Source organism: Cyprinus carpio, chromosome B13 (assembly GCF_018340385.1).
Source record: "Cyprinus carpio isolate SPL01 chromosome B13, ASM1834038v1, whole genome shotgun sequence".
NCBI classification, from domain to species: Eukaryota; Metazoa; Chordata; class Actinopteri; order Cypriniformes; family Cyprinidae; genus Cyprinus; species Cyprinus carpio.
In genome coordinates this window covers 26,565,734-26,583,840 of record NC_056609.1, presented here as the reverse complement: position 1 = coordinate 26,583,840, position 18,107 = coordinate 26,565,734, and the positions used below count along the sequence as shown (strand labels likewise).

Below are 18,107 nucleotides of genomic sequence, written 5' to 3'. Positions count from 1 at the left end.
TTTTTTTTTTACATTGGAATATTATTAAATGTATTAATTTACATTAACTTGAACCCTGTTATGCTGTGACATTTCCTGTTTCTGACGTAATATTTGAAGAAATTACATCATCACAGTTGGTTTCAGTTAAAGTCAGCTTTTTTATATATATTTATAACCTTAAGTTTGCACTTCTGTTTCACTCTGTGATGCCTCAGGTGGGAAAATGTGTTTTCATATTTTAAATATGAATTACTCGGTGGTCAAATGATACAAAAATAAGAATTCTAAAAGCACTAATGGTACTGACAAACAACATTTTGTTGTCATTATGTATAAATGCATGTTTTGACTAACAGATGTGTGAATGTGTGTGTGTGTTTGCAGGGTGAGACAAAGGTGCTGAAACTGAAAAACCTCCGTCCACAGGACTTTGCTAATTACACCTGTCAGGTGTCCGTCCGGAACGTGTGTGATATTCCAGACAGCTCGGTCACCTTTCGCCTTACCAACACCACTAGTGAGTCCCCGTTTACGCTCAAACGCTCACATTCACTCTCTTTCCCTCATTATACAACAGCTGTAGTGAGTTTTTTAAAATTTTGCTCATTTTATAACATGGAAAAATCAATTGCGTATGGAATTTAGTTTCTGCCGTTAGTTTTACAGAAACTGTAGGAGTAACTGTCATTTCTCCTTCAGTTCATTTTATTATTTTTCTCCTCCGATGTTCCTTTTCCCCTGGATATGTGTTGACCTGTCAGGTTTAATTCACCTTTCTTTGATTACATCTTCACTTTTCCCTCTTTTAATCTTGCGTTCTTTCTCTCGTTCACTGTCTGTCAGCGCCGTGGAGATGTTCAGCGCAGAATAACACAGGAACAGTCACGTGTGTCTTTGATCATGTTGGTCTGAGAGTATGTGGGATTTTTCATCGTTAGAATAGATTTATCAGAGCTGTGGCCTAGTGGTTAGCACACATTGAGCTTTGGTTCACATATGGGGGATGTGAGTTCACAACCTGTCCAGATCTTTTTCCTTCCTCTTCTCGCTATCATTTTCCTGTTTTCTATTTCATTTTGAATGAAAGAAAAAGGTGCAATAATGGAATTTGAATTAGAAAAGATACAAAGAATATAAATGGGACTGATGTAAATAGGGTTATATCAAATAAAAGTCATAAAGGGTATGCTTTTTGTTCCAGTGAATATTTATCAGGGTTAATTTATTGTATACAAGTCAATATACTCTGACAACAGGTATAAGTTATCAAAACTGTCACTTTTAAAAAACAGCATTTAAAATGTATTATCTATTGTACAGCTTTATTCAATATTATAAAACACTACTGTTCAAATGTTTGTAAGACTTTTGAAATGTTTTTGAAAGAAATCTCACAGACACTGTATTTATTTGATCAAACATACAGTAAAAACAGTAAAAGTGTGAAATATTATTACAATTTAAAATTGTTTTCTGTTTACTGTTTTCACTTTTGATATATTTTGAAATGTAATTTATTTCTGTGATGCAAAGCTGAATTTTCAACATCATTCCTCCAGTCTTCTGCGTCACATGTTCCTTCAGAAATCGTTCTAATATGCTGATTTGCTGCTCAGGAAACATGAAAAGAGGAAACGTGGAAACCGAGATAGATTTTTTATTTTTCAGGATTCCTGAATCCAAAAGACCAACATTTATTTAGAATAGATTATTTGTCAACATTATAAATGTCTCTACTGTCAACCTAATACATCCTTGCTGAATAAAAATATTAATATCTTTAAAGAAAAAAAAAAGAAAAAGAAAAAATCCTTCTGAACAGTAGTAGTAAATCTTTGTCAACTTTCCCTTGTGACAACTAGCCCCGGTCTCTGTTATATATGCTTTCACATGCTGTCAAGAGGTTTCATAAGGTATCTGCAGTAGATGATATTTCACACTGAAGTCCTATGGAAGCTTCATCCTTGTTAACTAACATTTTCATCATCGTCAGAATAAATTGTTTGTGTAATCCATAATGAATCGAATTCACAGCAAAAGCAAAAATACGCCTGTGACCGGTAAATCTTTGCTAGAACAACCAAAAAAATGCAACTACAATACCCAGTGAAACCCTTTATGAATTACTCATGTAAAAACATGTTTGTTCGTGTTCAAATTAGCAGCATTAAGAATTCATGCTCGAGAAACGAGTTCAAAGCTCACAGAGAAAATCTAAAAGTAGCCCAAAAGTTCCCCCCTGTCTGTGTGTGTCTTTATTTCCCTTGTTTCTCATTCTCTCTCTTGTGATGAGTTTGAAAGGCTGTTGATTCTCCTCTTTCTGCTCTCTCCACTAGAAAGGCAGCTGTGAAATAGTCAATAGAGATGAGTGAGTCTGGAGTGACAATATCAGAAGTCTGTACCTCTTGCACAAATACACACACACACACACACGCACGCACGCTCCGCGGCACCCCACCGGTGTCCTGCCCTGTGGAGAAACAACACACTGCTGCAAATTGGAATTTGTTTTCCGCGTGGCAGGAGCGCGCGGCTCAAGAACACACAGCTCGTTGCCGAAAGAACAAAACACTGATTTGTTTTTCTGTTGATTTTCATTTTCTTTCTTCTGAACTGACGAGCGGGAAGAGGGCGAGATGAAAATGGAGAGAGCAGGAGAAACACGCGTCGGACGCTGCGCTGAAGTTTGAGAAGTTAGCTTCTTTAGAGGGTAGAGTGAAGGAGACTGCATCTGTGCACCGGATTCGATGCGCTGTTTTAAATCACGGGTCGATCGTGACGTGTAACTCCAAACCTAGCTGGTCAGTGTCCACTTGTGTGAAGGTCAGAGCTCAGATAAAAAAAACAGACCTAACCCAACCCACACTACACTATACTATGTTATATCCAAACCATTATGGCTGATCGTCCGTTTTTCTTTATTCTATAGGGTTTTTCACTTATACACTACCATTCAAAAGTTTGTGGACAGTAAGAAATTAATACTTTTATTCAATAAGGACTCATTAAATTGATCAAAAGTTGCAGTAAAGACATATATAATGTTATAACGATTTCTATTTCAAATAAATGCTGTTCTTTTGAATTTTCAAATTACAGTTTTTACTGTATTGTTACTTCCAAATAAATGCAGCTTGCAAAATATGCCTTGCTGTCATTTTGAAGGTTTTTGCATTCTTAAACAAATTGTATATAAAAATAACACAAGATATAGCATATTATTTAATGAGATGTACAAACTCACTGAGATTTCTTTCAGTTTGTTCATCACACTGGAAATTAAAGGTCAAATTTAGCATGCGATACAGTATTCCATGCACTTTCCTCTGTTGTGTTCTTCAGATTTTAGTGAACGCAGTAGGCCATCATTATTCTGTATATACAAAAGTTTCCATGTTATGATTAATTAATATTTTGCCTCACCTCAGCTGTGGTAAAAACACTGCAGCCCACAGTTTTAACTGGCTTGCTGCTTTAATAGAAATCCGAGGAGACTCAAAAGGAGTTCACTAGTATAAAAAATGTATCATATGCCATATTCATTTAAATCAAAGGCAATTTAATGACCTTTATCACTGATTAAATTTTAAAAACCTTTGGGATTTCAGCTTTATGCACGTATCAGAAGATAAAAACAAATACACATACTATACTTTTGTTAATACGTTAGTGTTTTGTGTTTAATTATACGTTTATGCACTGCATCGTTCATGTAGACGTACAGGCACCATCTGTACAGATCGTTCAAGAGGAAACAACTGATGTAACTCAGTCTCGCTCAAATGAAGCTTTAATTGGATAATTGTATGGATGGGATTGAAAGAGCTGTAGAAGATCTGAGAGAGAGAGAGAGAGAGAGAGAGAGAGAGATTGTCATATTCAGAGAAAAGAGCCAACCTGGCGGAACATTTTTCTCTATTTTTCTCTTATCTGAATCCCACTACAGTGGCGTATGATGACCTGTCAGTCTGAATGCTTTAGGAGCGTCAAAGTAAAGGAACGGTAGAAATTAGGAGAGGGTCTATAGACAGAGTTTGAGGCATCATGCTGAAGCCCCGCTCACACTGGTAAATAAGATGTGTGACGAGTCAGCTGCCTCCTCCCTGATAATCACCGGCACCCCGTCCTAAATCGCCGCCCTTCACCAGGCTCCCGATAGGAGTGGGTGTGGGAGAGAGGAGGGAGGGGCTCTGGACGATGTCAGGGCTGGCGGCGTGTGATGGGGCACACCTGAAGGAAATGGAGCCTCATCACCGCCGCTGTTTAAAAGCCCAACGCGCCTCTCCTCGGGAGACCGGTCTCTTCCCCGTGCATGCACACTGGGTGTCCTCGTGGGTCCAGGAAGGGTGCGTTGAGGGACTCCCGCGCCACCAGAGACGTGAGCTGCCGGACCCGCGGTTCCGGTCGAGAACCGCACCCGTCTATTCAAGAGCCGTCGGGCCAGGATGCCGGGCCGTCCATCCCCTCAAGCGCCGCGGCCAGCGAGGAGGATGGAAGCCGCTAGAAGAAGGCCGCCGCCGCCCCTCGCGCCCCGGAGAGACGAAGAGGGAGCGCTGGTTGCGGCCGAGAGGGACTCCGCCCCTTACCTGGACCCTTCCCTCCGTGAACACTGCCCGGACCCCCACGAACCCCGCAGCACTGGCGAGAACACATTTTTCTCCCTATTGTTTTGGACACTGTTCCCCTTTTGGACACTTTATTCCCCCTGTTTTGGTTTTTCTGTTAAATAAAAACCTCTCCGAGGCCTGACGCCACGCCCACTGTGTCTGTCGTTGGCTCGTCGCGTCACAGATGTCATTCTGATTTTGACAAGGAATTCATTTTTTTGCTACCTAAAAATTAATATTTGGGAGGGGAAGTGTTGTTTGAATATAAACTGCAGCAGTGCATAAAAGCATCATATCGTGAAACTCACTGTGGCTCATGTCACCCGGCAAAATATCATTTTGACATTATTTTCATGATAATTTAGCATATTTCTATGTAATTCTTGACCTTAATACAAAACAAACAAACAAAAAATTATTTATCGTTTATAATTATTAGTATTTATACATATCATTACTACACACACACACACACACACACACACACACACAAACACACAATTAAGCCATCCATCCTTTCAAAAAAAAAAAAAAAATATATATATTTTTTTTTTACCGGATTATACCCCAAAATATGGTGTAAATAACATGTGTATCTCTATGGCCCCATTTAAACTGCATGGTTCAAGTGACCCAATTCCGATTATTTTCCTCTCATGTGGCACAGATCGGATATGACCGGTGAACGTGTAAGCAGGAAAAAAACGCATGGATTCCGATTTTCTCAGATCGGATTCCGGCCTCATTCATATGTGGTAATAAATCGGATATAAATCGGATACGTGCATTTGCATGTGCCATGTAAGCAGACAAATCGGATATTCCCCAGTAAATGCGAGTCGTACGTCATTAAAAAAAGTGACGTCAACTCAGGTGGACACCACCAACTGAGATCACATGACTTATTATAGGCACGATGGAGGACGAAGGATACAAACACAGTGGAGCAATGCGGAGGTTTCATGTCTTTTAAGTCCTCTTTTTCCTCCGCCGTACGAGACCAATGTTTTGCTGATTTTTTTTGTTGACTTTTCAAAATACTGTGGAAAGCAATACACTGTATAATTTTATTTGCATCTTCATCCATTGTATTTTGTGCTGTTTTACTTCCTTTTCCGGGTCAGAACGTCTACGTTTGGTAGTTTCAGCAGTGTATAGTGTAAATGCAAAAGTCGGATACGGGTCACTTTTAAAAGATGATGTAAGTGGGTCATCAAAAAAATCAGATATAGTCAGAAAATCGGATTTGGGCATCAAGACCTGCAGTGTAAATGCAGCCTATGTGTGTGTATGTGTGTGTGTGAGCAGGTACTTGTCTTCTGTATTTCACTAGAACACAGATTGGAAAGTTATAGAGTTGCTTTTTATTTAACTTCTGATTTGAAGTTGTTAATAATCTGCATTTAGTTAGACAAAGATGTTCTTGTGATATTTGTCTGTAGTTGGTTGAGGGCTGGAGAGATCATTTTTTCTGCTATCGTTATGCCATGGATGACCAGGATTAGATTTTCCCCATGTGGGTCAAACACACACACACACACATACACAGAACAGAACAGGTGGCGTCTGGTAGATTGATTTTTGTATCATAATCCTGATGTTGATTCGACCTGTTAAAGACGCTGCAGTAAATCGTTCTCCCTCACGCTAGTCATGCTCAGACTTCTGTTGTATGAACACACAGTGTGTCTTGTGTGTGTGTGTATGGAGCGCTGCTCACAACTGTATCGACACTAGACGGATTTTACAAGATATGTAACATATGGTTGATGTTAAGGAAAAGCTTTATTCGTTCTCTTAACCCAAAAAACAAATCTCAACTTTAACTCAACTAAAGAATAAAATAAACCAAAACAAAATTTAAAATAAAAATATAATACACAAAAAAAAAATAACCATAATGTTTCCTTTTTTTTTTTTTTTTTTTATCATTTTTGGGGGTATAATCCAGTGAATGTATTACTTTATAAATGGAATGTGATGTACTTCATCTCATTTGATTGCTTTTTAATTTTTTTATTGGGAATGGATGGATAAGCAAATGATCAGATTATTGATACCAAATTAATGGAAAGTCTGAGTTCACATTATATAACACTTGACTTACAGTAATGGAGATTAGTTCAACCAAGTTAAAAAAAAAAGTGATTATTAATGCAATTTGCATCTTTGGGGCACTGGCACCCTATCTATCCATCCATCCATCCTTCCACCCAGCGTTTTGATTGGATCAAAAGCATTATTTGCCTCAACAATCTTAATTAATTAATTTATTTTGTTTAATTATTTATTTTGGCTAAATAGACTATGTCAATCAGTCATAAGTCTTTGCGCAACTGGTGTCACAAACTGCCTAATGCTTTGATGTGATGTAATGTACCAAGATTCAGTCATATTTCCTTTTTTTGGTAAGACTGCTCAAAAACAACCCCATTTAAATGAATCCTCATTATCTGTTGACAGTTTTTGTCCATTAATTCAAACCACCTTCCCTCAGTTAATTATAGTTTCCCTGACTGGCACTTTTGTAAGTTTATTTTACAGTGTATTTTCTCTGAAGTGCTTTTGTAATCTCCGTAGGCTCTCTTTGTTCATATCTAGAGAGTTTGAACGCAAATGCTTTGTTTGTAGCTCAGATTACGGGGGTGAGTTTCTGGCGCCGGATATATGTTAATTAATGCAGTGTGGGCTAATGTGCACTGCTGAACATGTGCTAGTGCTTTAGGGGTCATTGTTTCCCTGTTAGGATGAGTCTAATAAAGGGTTGGTTAAGCGTTGGTTAGCTGTGTTAATGTATCTCTGTCTCAGCCTCTTTGAGCCATTAGCTTGCAGTAATTGGCTGGGCTTAATTGCACAAGCCTGGTCCCCACGGCAATAGAGACGGCGGATGTCCGATCTCTCTATACTTGTTGCTCTGGTGATTCTCTCTCCTACACACACACACACACACACTGAATGCTTGACTGGTCACTCACACATATTTCCTTCCTACAGTCCATTTGTGTGTGAGGGAGAAAAAGCGGGAGAGAGGCTGTTAAAAATAACATACTACTCTTAATATCTCTGCCGTATATATTATGTAGACTGTCTGTAGTATGTGGATTAATGTATGCACATAAAACACCAGGAGTGACCTACTGTATATTCAGCGGGATGTGCTTTAAACTACAGAGCATGCTGCATCCCATAATGCAATGCATTCGACATGCATTTAGATAAATGAACCTGAAGAAATATGGGGATTCTTACACTGCAAAAAAAACTGTTCTTGACAAGTATTTTGTCTAGTTAAAATATATAAACATACTTTAAACAAGATGAATTTACTTGAGAAGCAACACTGCATAGGATATTAAGGCTTGTTTGTAGACAATATATCTTTATCAATATAATATTTGTGTTTTGTCTTAATGCACTGGAAGATTTCTTATTTAAGTATAAATATGTTAACGCAAGTAAAAAAAGAGACAAAATACAATTATTTTCAGTATACAGTGTTGGAAAGAAGAATTTATATATTATGCAGTGTTCCATCTGAAGTAAATAGATATTTTATTGAAAAACAAGTCAAATAAAATTAATTAAAAAGTCAATTTTATGCATTTGAACACTTTTATTGATTGGTTCAATTGGACAAAAATATTAAGAAATTTTGCTAATTACTGCTAACTACATCCTAATCGACTCATTACATTTGATCAGACTGGTAAAAAGTTATACAGTTTTGCACAAAAATAACTCATTTTTTATTGCTGAATCTCACGTATCATTTTCTTTTTTACAAAGTAGGAGGCATTATAAAATGTATACTTTCCAGTATTTAGTATGTAGTTAATCTCCATTAAGAATATTAATATCATATCAGTATCAATGCTCTTGCCATGTTAGAGTTGTGGTGCTCATGTGGATGATGCAGGTTCGAGTCTAGTTATGTTCTCATCTCATTTCCTTTCTCTGCTCAATCATTTTCTCTTCCCTCTAAAATAATGCTTTCTATCTAGGGATAACCAGTGGGTCTGTCTGATCCGGTGAGAAACAATGACCCCTGCCCTTTATACGACATGGATCTCTTCCATATGCATATGCAAGAGCACAACTGTGACTTTTCTATAGCAAAGCAGTTTCGAAAGCATGCCGTATGCATAGCAGAGAGCGGCTGAGGGGAGATGTGTCTGATATTGATCAGTCTGTGTCTCGCTACACACACCTGCCATCTCTTACCATCAATACACGGCACTAAAACACCATCAGGTGTAATGAGGATGAATGGGCTGCGTGTGTGTGATGTACAAACTCATTTCCCCTTGGGAGAGGACATTTGCCTGTTAAAGGGACAGTTCACCCAAAGTAACATTTTTGTCATCATTTTCTTACCTTCATGCCATTCCAGACTCTTTGCATGATTTTTTTTCCCTACCTGGATTTTTCATACAGTGACCAGTGCTCCATAAAAGACAAAAACACTCCATAAATAAACCATAACAGTTACCCACATGACATATTTCTGAAGCCAAATGAAAGTAGAATCTGGTGCTAACTACTGAAAAAGTTCCCTCCTCTTAAATCTCTTTTAATTTATCCTATTTAAACTGGTGAGCCATGTTTGATATTTGGTGTCAAGAGGAAGATCAGCAAAAAAAAAAAAAAAAAAAAAGAAATTAAATATATATATATATATATAATATATATATATATATTAGAGACAGTTGTCTTGACAGTTTTAGTTATTTTAAATAGCCCTTTAATTAAAAAGAGTAAAAACATAATTACAAAAAAAAACATTCAATAGTTTTCCATTAAACACACACACACACACACACACACACACACACACGCACATACACACACACACACACATATACTGTATGTATATATATATATATATATATACTTTTGTAGTAATTAAATACAAAGGAGAAACTCACCGACAGTCCACATATAGGCTGATACATGTTTACACAAACAAAATCACAACATTTTCTGACTTTGATAAAAGGGCAAACAACACACACACACACACACACACACACACATACACAAATCTATCAGACAAAAAAAAAAAAAAATGATATCAGTAGGCTTATTGCCATGCAGTTACGATTTATTTAACAGCACTAATTGAGACAGGCATCATTAAATCAGACAGGATAAATTGCTTTAATTATGTTATTGTCGTGTCTAACATTGCTGAGTACTAATTACTTTTCATCTGTTGTCACGGCAGCACAGCTCTGATAGCCTTGTTAATCTGCCGCGCTTTTGCGTTACTTCTTTTTTTTTCTGGTGAAGCCATTAGTGATTGACGCATGTGATTGGTGCATGTGACACTGAAGTGGATAAACAATCCTGAAAGTGACATCCTTCACACGAATGCTTTCTGAGAAGAGAAGGTTTTGCCGTGTGTGTTACGCCTAAATCCTTTAATAGAATCTTTCTAGGATAAACTCGGTGACTGATATATGAAAACCACAGGTGCTGAAAGGTTCATGCTGCCTGCTTTGTTTTCTGAGTTATGTCTTTGAAATAATCAGTACTTATTACTTTTGGATGGAGAATCCAATAAAGAGCACATCATTATTTTATCAGTCTGTCTGGAAGAAAGTTGTGTTTACTGAACTGATACAGTAAGCTGAAGGAAAGTTTGACAGGTTAGCAGCATCAAAGCAAAAGATACTCTGAGTTTTTATTGAAGTACTAAGTAGAAGGTAACTAGATATTCCTGAGTACAGCAATATATTCTGCTTTGTTCTACAGTATCTGTGAAATAATCTGTACTTATTTCTTATGGACAGATATAGATTTGAATCAAAACATCTTACACATTTTTGGCTTGTTTTCTGTGCTTTCAGCCATTCACTGAGAACGCTGTGCCATTATTTCCATTCGTTTTTTTACATGCTGCTCTATTATTGTAGTTTAAGGCTGAAATCCCACTGCTTCTTTTTTAAAACCAATAATCAAAACCAGCCGGAGGATGATGTGTGAAATGTAATTATTTATCTGATTTCAATATAATTAATCAGACTCTACTTCTTAAATTGTTAAGAAGTAGAATCGTGTTCTTTGAAGGGAAAACTTTCTCAGAAGCTAACAGGAAAACAGAATTTAATATGAAAGTTTAGATAGCACTGTGACTTACCAGACATGTCTCTACTATTTTTATTCAGTTTTTGAGATGTAATTCTATTAAATGAGGAATTGTGAGCTCTGGGGTCAAAAGGGTCATGTTCGATCCAGATGTGAGGTGGAACTGGTTTTAGAAAGAATCACCCTTACATGGCACATAAAATTGAAACAGACTGTGGTTTGGTCGCTTAAATAATGTAAACAACCTAGGAATTATCAGTATTTCTATTTGGAGTTGTTTTAAAACAATTTGCCTTCAATACAGCTTCTAACCATCTTAGAACAGATTCCTACAACTTGAATAGTCTTCAGTAGAATGCTGTCAATAAAACATCTGCCAGTTTCTTTTAGAGGAGAGAATCAGTTTCTCATTCTTCTCTCTAAAAGTGGTTTGATGATATTAAAGTCAGGTCATTTGTCTGGCTAGGGTAGGGCAGGTGTTGAAGTTGATCTTGGTGCTCCAGCTGTCCAGGTTTTATGATCATAACTCCATCTTTTTCACATTTTAGCATTGGCGTCTGATGAAACTTTTAGCAGTTGAGGCTCTTTCATGGATGTTGGCTTTGTGAAGCTCTCTGTGGTTGGTTTTTCTGGAAACAGGCTCTTCAAGGTGAATATTGAAGTTTGCTGTTAATTTGCAGCAGTAGTCCTGTGTTGTTTCAATACAATCCCTTTGTGTTAACGATCCTGAATGTTCACTTTTAGTTTTCACCCACTTTTCTTCTTCGCCGATGAACTCTTGCCATGCTTTGTTTACACTGACATAAGACTTTTGTTCTTGAAACACTAAACGGTTGGGCAAAAATATAAATTCACAGTTGATGTAAAAAAAAAGTTGGTAACTAAACATGGTAGACATTGACATTCATAGCATTTTCTTTTTCTTCCATACAATGGAGTCAGTGGCAACCGTAAGCTTTGTGGTCACCAACATTCTTCTAAATATCTTTTTTTTTTTCTGTATTCCATGTTAGAAAGAAACTCATACAGATTTGAAATTACTTGAACATGAGTAAATGAAGGCAGAATTTACATTATTGAGTGAACTCATCTCTTTATGGTAACATATAGTCGTACTCATTAATAGGCTTCCATGATTTCTCCTTTTTTGAAATCTGACATGTCAACCATTTCACCGAGCACTTGTACCAACCACTGCTGAACATAGCTTCTACTACACCGAAAGACAAACTAGAGAATATAGACAATGAGAATATAGTCACAGCATTTGTTTTTGCACTAACACCTTGTGTTAACTTCTAGTGCTCGGACACTAAATCGATGCATCGCGAATCTGATTCTAAATCTATTCTGAGATTTTCCAAAGGCATCGCGATTCTCTCTTGAATCGATTCTGAGCTTAGTTTTTAACAGCAGATGGCACTGTCTGATGGAAATGGATGGAAATAGCCATATTCTGCTTGTTTCCAGTTCCTTATACATGCACAATTTGAACCTAAAATAATCATTCATAAAGTTCGAAAAGGTTGAAGCGAATTACAAGGATGTTCACAGTGGGCTGTTTTTACACAAATCTCATATTATGAAAGCATAAAAGCCGATGTGCAAGTACATTTAACCACTTACATTACTCAGCCGAACGCACAAGCGCTCTTCTTCATGAGCGTTTGAGTGTGCGGTTAAAAACTAGCCTAGATCACCATCTGCTGTTAAAAACTAAGCTCAGAATTGATTTGAGAGAGAATCACGATGCATTTTGAAAATCCCAGAATCGATCCACGAATCGTGATGCATCAATTTATTGTACCAGCCCTGTTAAATAGGTGTTCACATTATTCTCCTGTATGTTAACGATGCTTTTCAGTATTGAAGCAATTAAATGTATGTTTATAATTAACACATCAGGTTGCAGTTTTTCCACTGATCTTGTGCATTCACCACAAAACCTTCATGCAAGGGCTGTTTGGAAACAAAACAAGATCTCAGAAAGCAACATATTTCTCTTTCTATCTTATCCTAAGTTAATGTCTGACCCTTCATTTCTTTTAACTGAAATCTATTACTCTCTCTGATGGGTTTGCGGTGCACAGAAGTGCAGCGGTTTGTAAAAGCGGTGTAAACTCCGTAAAACACATCAGTCCCATTATCGAGAGACAACAGTGGACTGATGCTGCCCCGTCCCCCTCGTACCGTTCCGGGAAATTGAAGCGATAAATTCTTTCCTCCTCAGACTCTCTTTTTCCCCTCTTTCTCCATCTCTGTTTCAGTGCCTGTGATCTCTCTGTTATTTGTTGAAATAATACGATTGTTGTATGTACTGTAGCTGAGAGCTTGTAGAGCTGTTGGCAGTACAGAAGCCCAGATCCCCTCCAGTCTGGTGCTGGAGTCCATCAGGATCAACTGAGATTTCAGCAGATGTAAGTCACAAGTGCTTAGTGAAGAAATCAGACCAGTTTGGGGTCAGGTTGTGCTTTCTATCTTTTTGTTAATTATTTATTTAAACTCTAATTTTAAAAACTCCTTTTTTATGTTTATGTCTTTTTAATATAATTTTGATTTTGGAGTGAAATATGGCCCAGAAATGTTCTCGACAGGTTACGTGAGATTCACCCTGTGAGAACTATCTCCTATTTTTGGGATTATGCTGGATTGTACTGCTTGTGGGACATACAATTTAAACCACCCTTAGATGGTTGAATGTAGGTCTGAGTCATATTATATTAGTATCTCTTCCTCTCTAAAGGGTTAGTATATTTTAATCTCTGGTTGTATAAAGGAATAATTAGGTATAATTGGATATAAGTCAAAACACTTTTTGATGACCCAGACTGCACTGTGGGAAGTCATTTTCTTATTCTGTATTTTTCTTAAAAATCTAAATATCTTTAAAATGTTCCAGTTATTTGAGAAGCAAAACAGTGATATTCATTTTGTTGGATTGAAAAAAAAAAAAAAAAAAACGCATTCAAGCCAAAAATATTGATTTATATGACTTTAGTAATGATTCTAGTTATTTCATTTTGGATCGGTTTTAATTGGGCTCATAGACATTGAATGAGATTTTTTTGGCATTTTATGTGGGGTGTTTTACAAGTCTATTCAGAGTTTAAAAATTGCCAGTGACAATTAATTTGTAGGTAGATGAAAAGCCCATTGGCAGGTTTTCTGCTTTCTAATTTCAGTCATTTATTTTTAACTAATGAGTTTATGATGCTTAGCAGGAGTCTGGTCTTGTTCAGGTACAGTATGACAGTTCTAGACTGCAGAGATAATGAACACAGATGGAACTGATGCCATTCAGACAGACTGCAGTGTGCTTTGTGACACGAAAGAGGGGCTGATGTAGGGTATGCAGGTTCGAATCTGGCCTGCATCATGTCCTCATATCATTTCCATGTTTCTCCTTACTAAATGACATGAAACAGATTGAGATACAGTTTTCAAATCCAATGTGTTTTTGTGCCAGTGTTCGAAACACTTTCCAGCCTGTATTGTACAGTGTAGTATATTACATTTTGTTTCTTTGGAGAGGCCATACAATGAAAAACTCAAGTTAACAAGATGATTTATTCTTTGACAGTCACCCTGATGAGTAGATTGCACCAAGTCTAATGCATTTACTTATTTTCTTTATCAGTATATAAACATACACAAAAAAAGCTGTTAAGTAATTATGTTTTTGACTGTTTTATGAACAGTATGTGCACTGTAATAATAGGCATAAGGATAAAGTGTGTTTTTTTAATGTGTGATTCTGACTGTGAAATTCATTTCTGGCTTAATGATCATGTGTTCAGTCATGTAGAGAGGAAAATGCAACATCTACGGTCATGTTCTTGAAATATCTCTATTCTGTGAAAGAAAAGAAACTTAAGATGTGGCTGTGTTTATATAGCAAAGCATATCCAATTATTAAGAGAAGCAGCAGCCTCCTTGTTTTTTTTTTTTTAACAACAATATGCTTCATATTGTTATTTTTAGTTCTGTACATTATTTTATTACACAAAGTAACTTGAGTTAACAAAGAAAAATGACAATGTTTATTTAAAGCTAGCCTGTTTAGCCACTTGTTCGTATGTGTTCTTAAATATTTTAGCTTAAATATTAAAGGTTTTCAGATAGGAGTTTAGTACTCTCAGTTTAACACATCTGACAGTAATTAAATCCATTCTACAGCATTCTGCACAATTTTCCCACAATCAGCATAAAAATGTAGGAAAAAGACAGCAGATTTATAAGTGTAGGAAAAAGTGTATTATGTAGTTGTATTTTTAATTATTTTTTTTTACTTACTGCAGTGGAAATCTGTCAAAAACATGTATATGTCCAAAATCAAACACCATATAAAAAAAAAAAAAAAAAAATATATATATATATATTATAGTTCTAGTGAAAACTCTTATTTTAAATTTACTATTATAAATAAATAAACATAGTTCTAGTGATTTTTCTTTTTTGCATTGTAGCATTATTTTTATAAAACAGTTATGCATATTTTCAACCCAAACTTTTATTGTAAATTCTCTGTAAAAACTAACTAAAAGAATGAAAAAATAAGAAGTTATTACTATTACTAATTTTAAAATGTTTACTTAATGCTGATTTTTATTTTCATTTATTTTTTGGTTGGACAATGACATGTTTTTGTGATCTGTGATAATGAGTTAAAGGAAATATCTAAGGTTTGATGTTAAATGATCAGCGGTTGCTGAGGCCAGATCAGCTGACAGGACACTTTGGCTTTAAAAGAGGGAATCCTTGAAGGAGATACTGTAAAGTGTCTGCCAAGGGACTTGAGTTATGTGTCATGCTAAGAATAGCTGTTAGTTCTTTACCCAGAAGCAGTGAAGAGGTGATTTCTCATGAAATGTTATTATTGATCAGTGGTAGTATTGACCCTCTTGTCGAAACACTTTTAGCTTCACATGTGTTCACATGTTGTAGCAAAACCACCTGCACTTCCCTTGTACTGCTCTATTGTGTAAATGCAAGACTCACTCATCTAGACATAAACAGGAGACCCACCAGCTTTAAATGATGCACACTTTTGTTTACTCATTCCCAGCACCCCCTGCTCTAAAGCTGTCAGTGAATGAGACGTACGTGGTGGACCCAGGCCAAGACGTCACGCTGTCGTGTGAGGTAACGGCGGGCTTCCCCACACCTACGGTCAGCTGGTCGCGGTACCCTGGATCCCTCCCTCAGCGGTCCATGATCCGAGGCGGGTCCCTCACTCTCCGGTCCGTCACTCCCACTGATGCCGGCGTCTACAACTGCACAGCCGTCAACAATGTGGGAAACCCTGCAAGAAGAACCGTCAACCTCATTGTGAGAAGTAAGTGTACACGCTTTTACACATGTACTGACATTTGAATTTGAATGTAAGGAAGTAGAATTCAAATGCATTGGAAATTCATCCCAGAATAGCAAAGTTTGTCAGGACAAGCTGTGAAGGATGGATGGATGGATGGATGGATGGATGGACAGATGAACAGATGGACAGATAGATAGATGAATAGACATAAAGGTGGGTGGATGGACGGACGGACAGACAGAGCGTTAGATAGATGGATAGACAGAGATACATAGAAAGATAGACCGAAGGATTGATAGATGGATAGACATACAAATAGACATGAAGGTTTATGAATGGATGGATAGAAAGACAGATGGAAAGAAGGATAGACATAAAGCTGGGTAGCTGGATGGGTGGACAGACCGATAGACTGATAGACTGATAGACTGATAGATAGATAGATAGATAGATAGATAGATAGATAGATAGATAGATAGATAGACATAAAGGTGGATGGATGGATGGATGGATGGATGGATGGAAAGACAGATGATGGACAGACAGATGTTGGATGGATGAACAGATGAACAGAGAGAAAGATAGATGGATAGACATAAAGGTGGATGAATGGATGGTTAGAACTTTTATGGACCAACAGGGAAGAAAACTCTATTTCCAGAATACACTAGCTCAGTTGAATTTTACTGAAATACAACCCTTCTTTCTGTTCTTCTATTTCTATTTACAATTTCACTTCCTGTAGGGTGTGGCCAATTCTGTTTACACTCGTGATTTAAAAAGGAGCCAGTTCAGTTCAGAATTTTATGCAAGCCTGGTTTGAAATCAGTCTTTATTTCTGCAGTTCTGTTGGGTGGCACAGAAATCACTTCACCTTTAATGGCTGAAATATTAGTTACATATCAAGCCAGATTCAATTTAAGTTTCCATATCCCTCCGACCGCTTGATTGACATGCATTTGAATGAGTTATGACTTCCTGTCTGTCCCGCGCTTAGCACAAAATTTGCAGAGCCAGATTTCTAGATTTGTATGTGTGGGAGCGTGTGTTTATGTGGCGTGAGCGTGAGTTAGCGGTTGAACTGTAATTAGCTCTCTTGGCAGTGTGTGATCGTGTTAAACTCCTCAAGCCGAGAGGGTGATTCAGGAACGGCTGCCATAACGCCTGCCGTTCATCAGGGCCTGGAGCTATTCTTAGCCTCTTTAATCATTTTTATTTACTCTAATTAATTTGAGAGGAATGGAAGTAATTAGCAGTAGAAACGTCTTATTTCGGAATGTGCGTTGGATCCGTCTCTGTTGACGGTAATGAGCTCGCTTTGTGTTAAACGCACACGCAGGTGCCACGGACGCCTGAGCGCAGCCAATCATCAAGGTAAGGCAGCCGTCTGTTGAAATGCGGGGCGCTGAACATATGGCACTAAACTTTTTGTCTCCACCTGCAGGGTCGTTTTTCATACTGTCAGAGCATAAACACGCGGCTAAGCTGTTATAGTTATGAATTGTGCTTCAGTACTAACAAATTACAGCAGTAGGGCTGTGAGGGGGGAATGGATGCTCTAAGCATCTTCAGCTGTGTTCGTGATACTGCCTTTAAGCTTATTATTTTCATCCTAAAAAGCCACCATTACATTTATCGTGTAAATTGTACTTTTTTCCTCATGATTAAAGTCAGTGTTTACAGTGAAGCTTGAGATGGTTTCATGTACAGTACAGTGACGAAGCAGTGCACTGGAAAGCAGGACTCTATTAATGTTCCTCAAAAATGGCCTTTGTTCTAAACCTAAATTTTAAACATCTTTAATGAAATCAGTTCAATCGACTTCCATACAGACTACATTCAATCTTGTGTTGTTAATCATTTCAGTCTTAGATGTGCTGTGTTTTTTGTAAATACTTTTTCAGAAACTTAACATTAAATATAATTTCTACATTTAAGAATGTTCATTTGTTTCACTGTTCAGAATGTAACTGTAACGATAATGCCATTGCAATATTACACTGCATAAAAACTGTGTATTGATTTCTGTTTGCATGATGACATCATTCAATTTCCACTGAAATAAAGCTTTAAACCTAAACTCATCTAACCTTTAAAACTAACTCACCTAAAGCATA

At 37.1% G+C, this 18,107-nt stretch overlaps 1 protein-coding gene across 2 annotated transcripts in view; it reads left to right on the top strand.

Annotated features, from left to right (window-relative positions):
• Positions 1 to 18,107, top strand: part of LOC109087521 (MAM domain-containing glycosylphosphatidylinositol anchor protein 1-like) — a 179,075-nt gene that overhangs the window by 101,453 nt on the left and 59,515 nt on the right. For both annotated transcript variants that reach the window (XM_042737479.1, XM_042737478.1), the window contains exons 6-7: positions 367 to 499; positions 15,742 to 16,011. In XM_042737479.1, the coding sequence (XP_042593413.1) occupies positions 367 to 499; positions 15,742 to 16,011 (403 nt within the window). The remainder of the gene's footprint in view (positions 1 to 366; positions 500 to 15,741; positions 16,012 to 18,107) is intronic.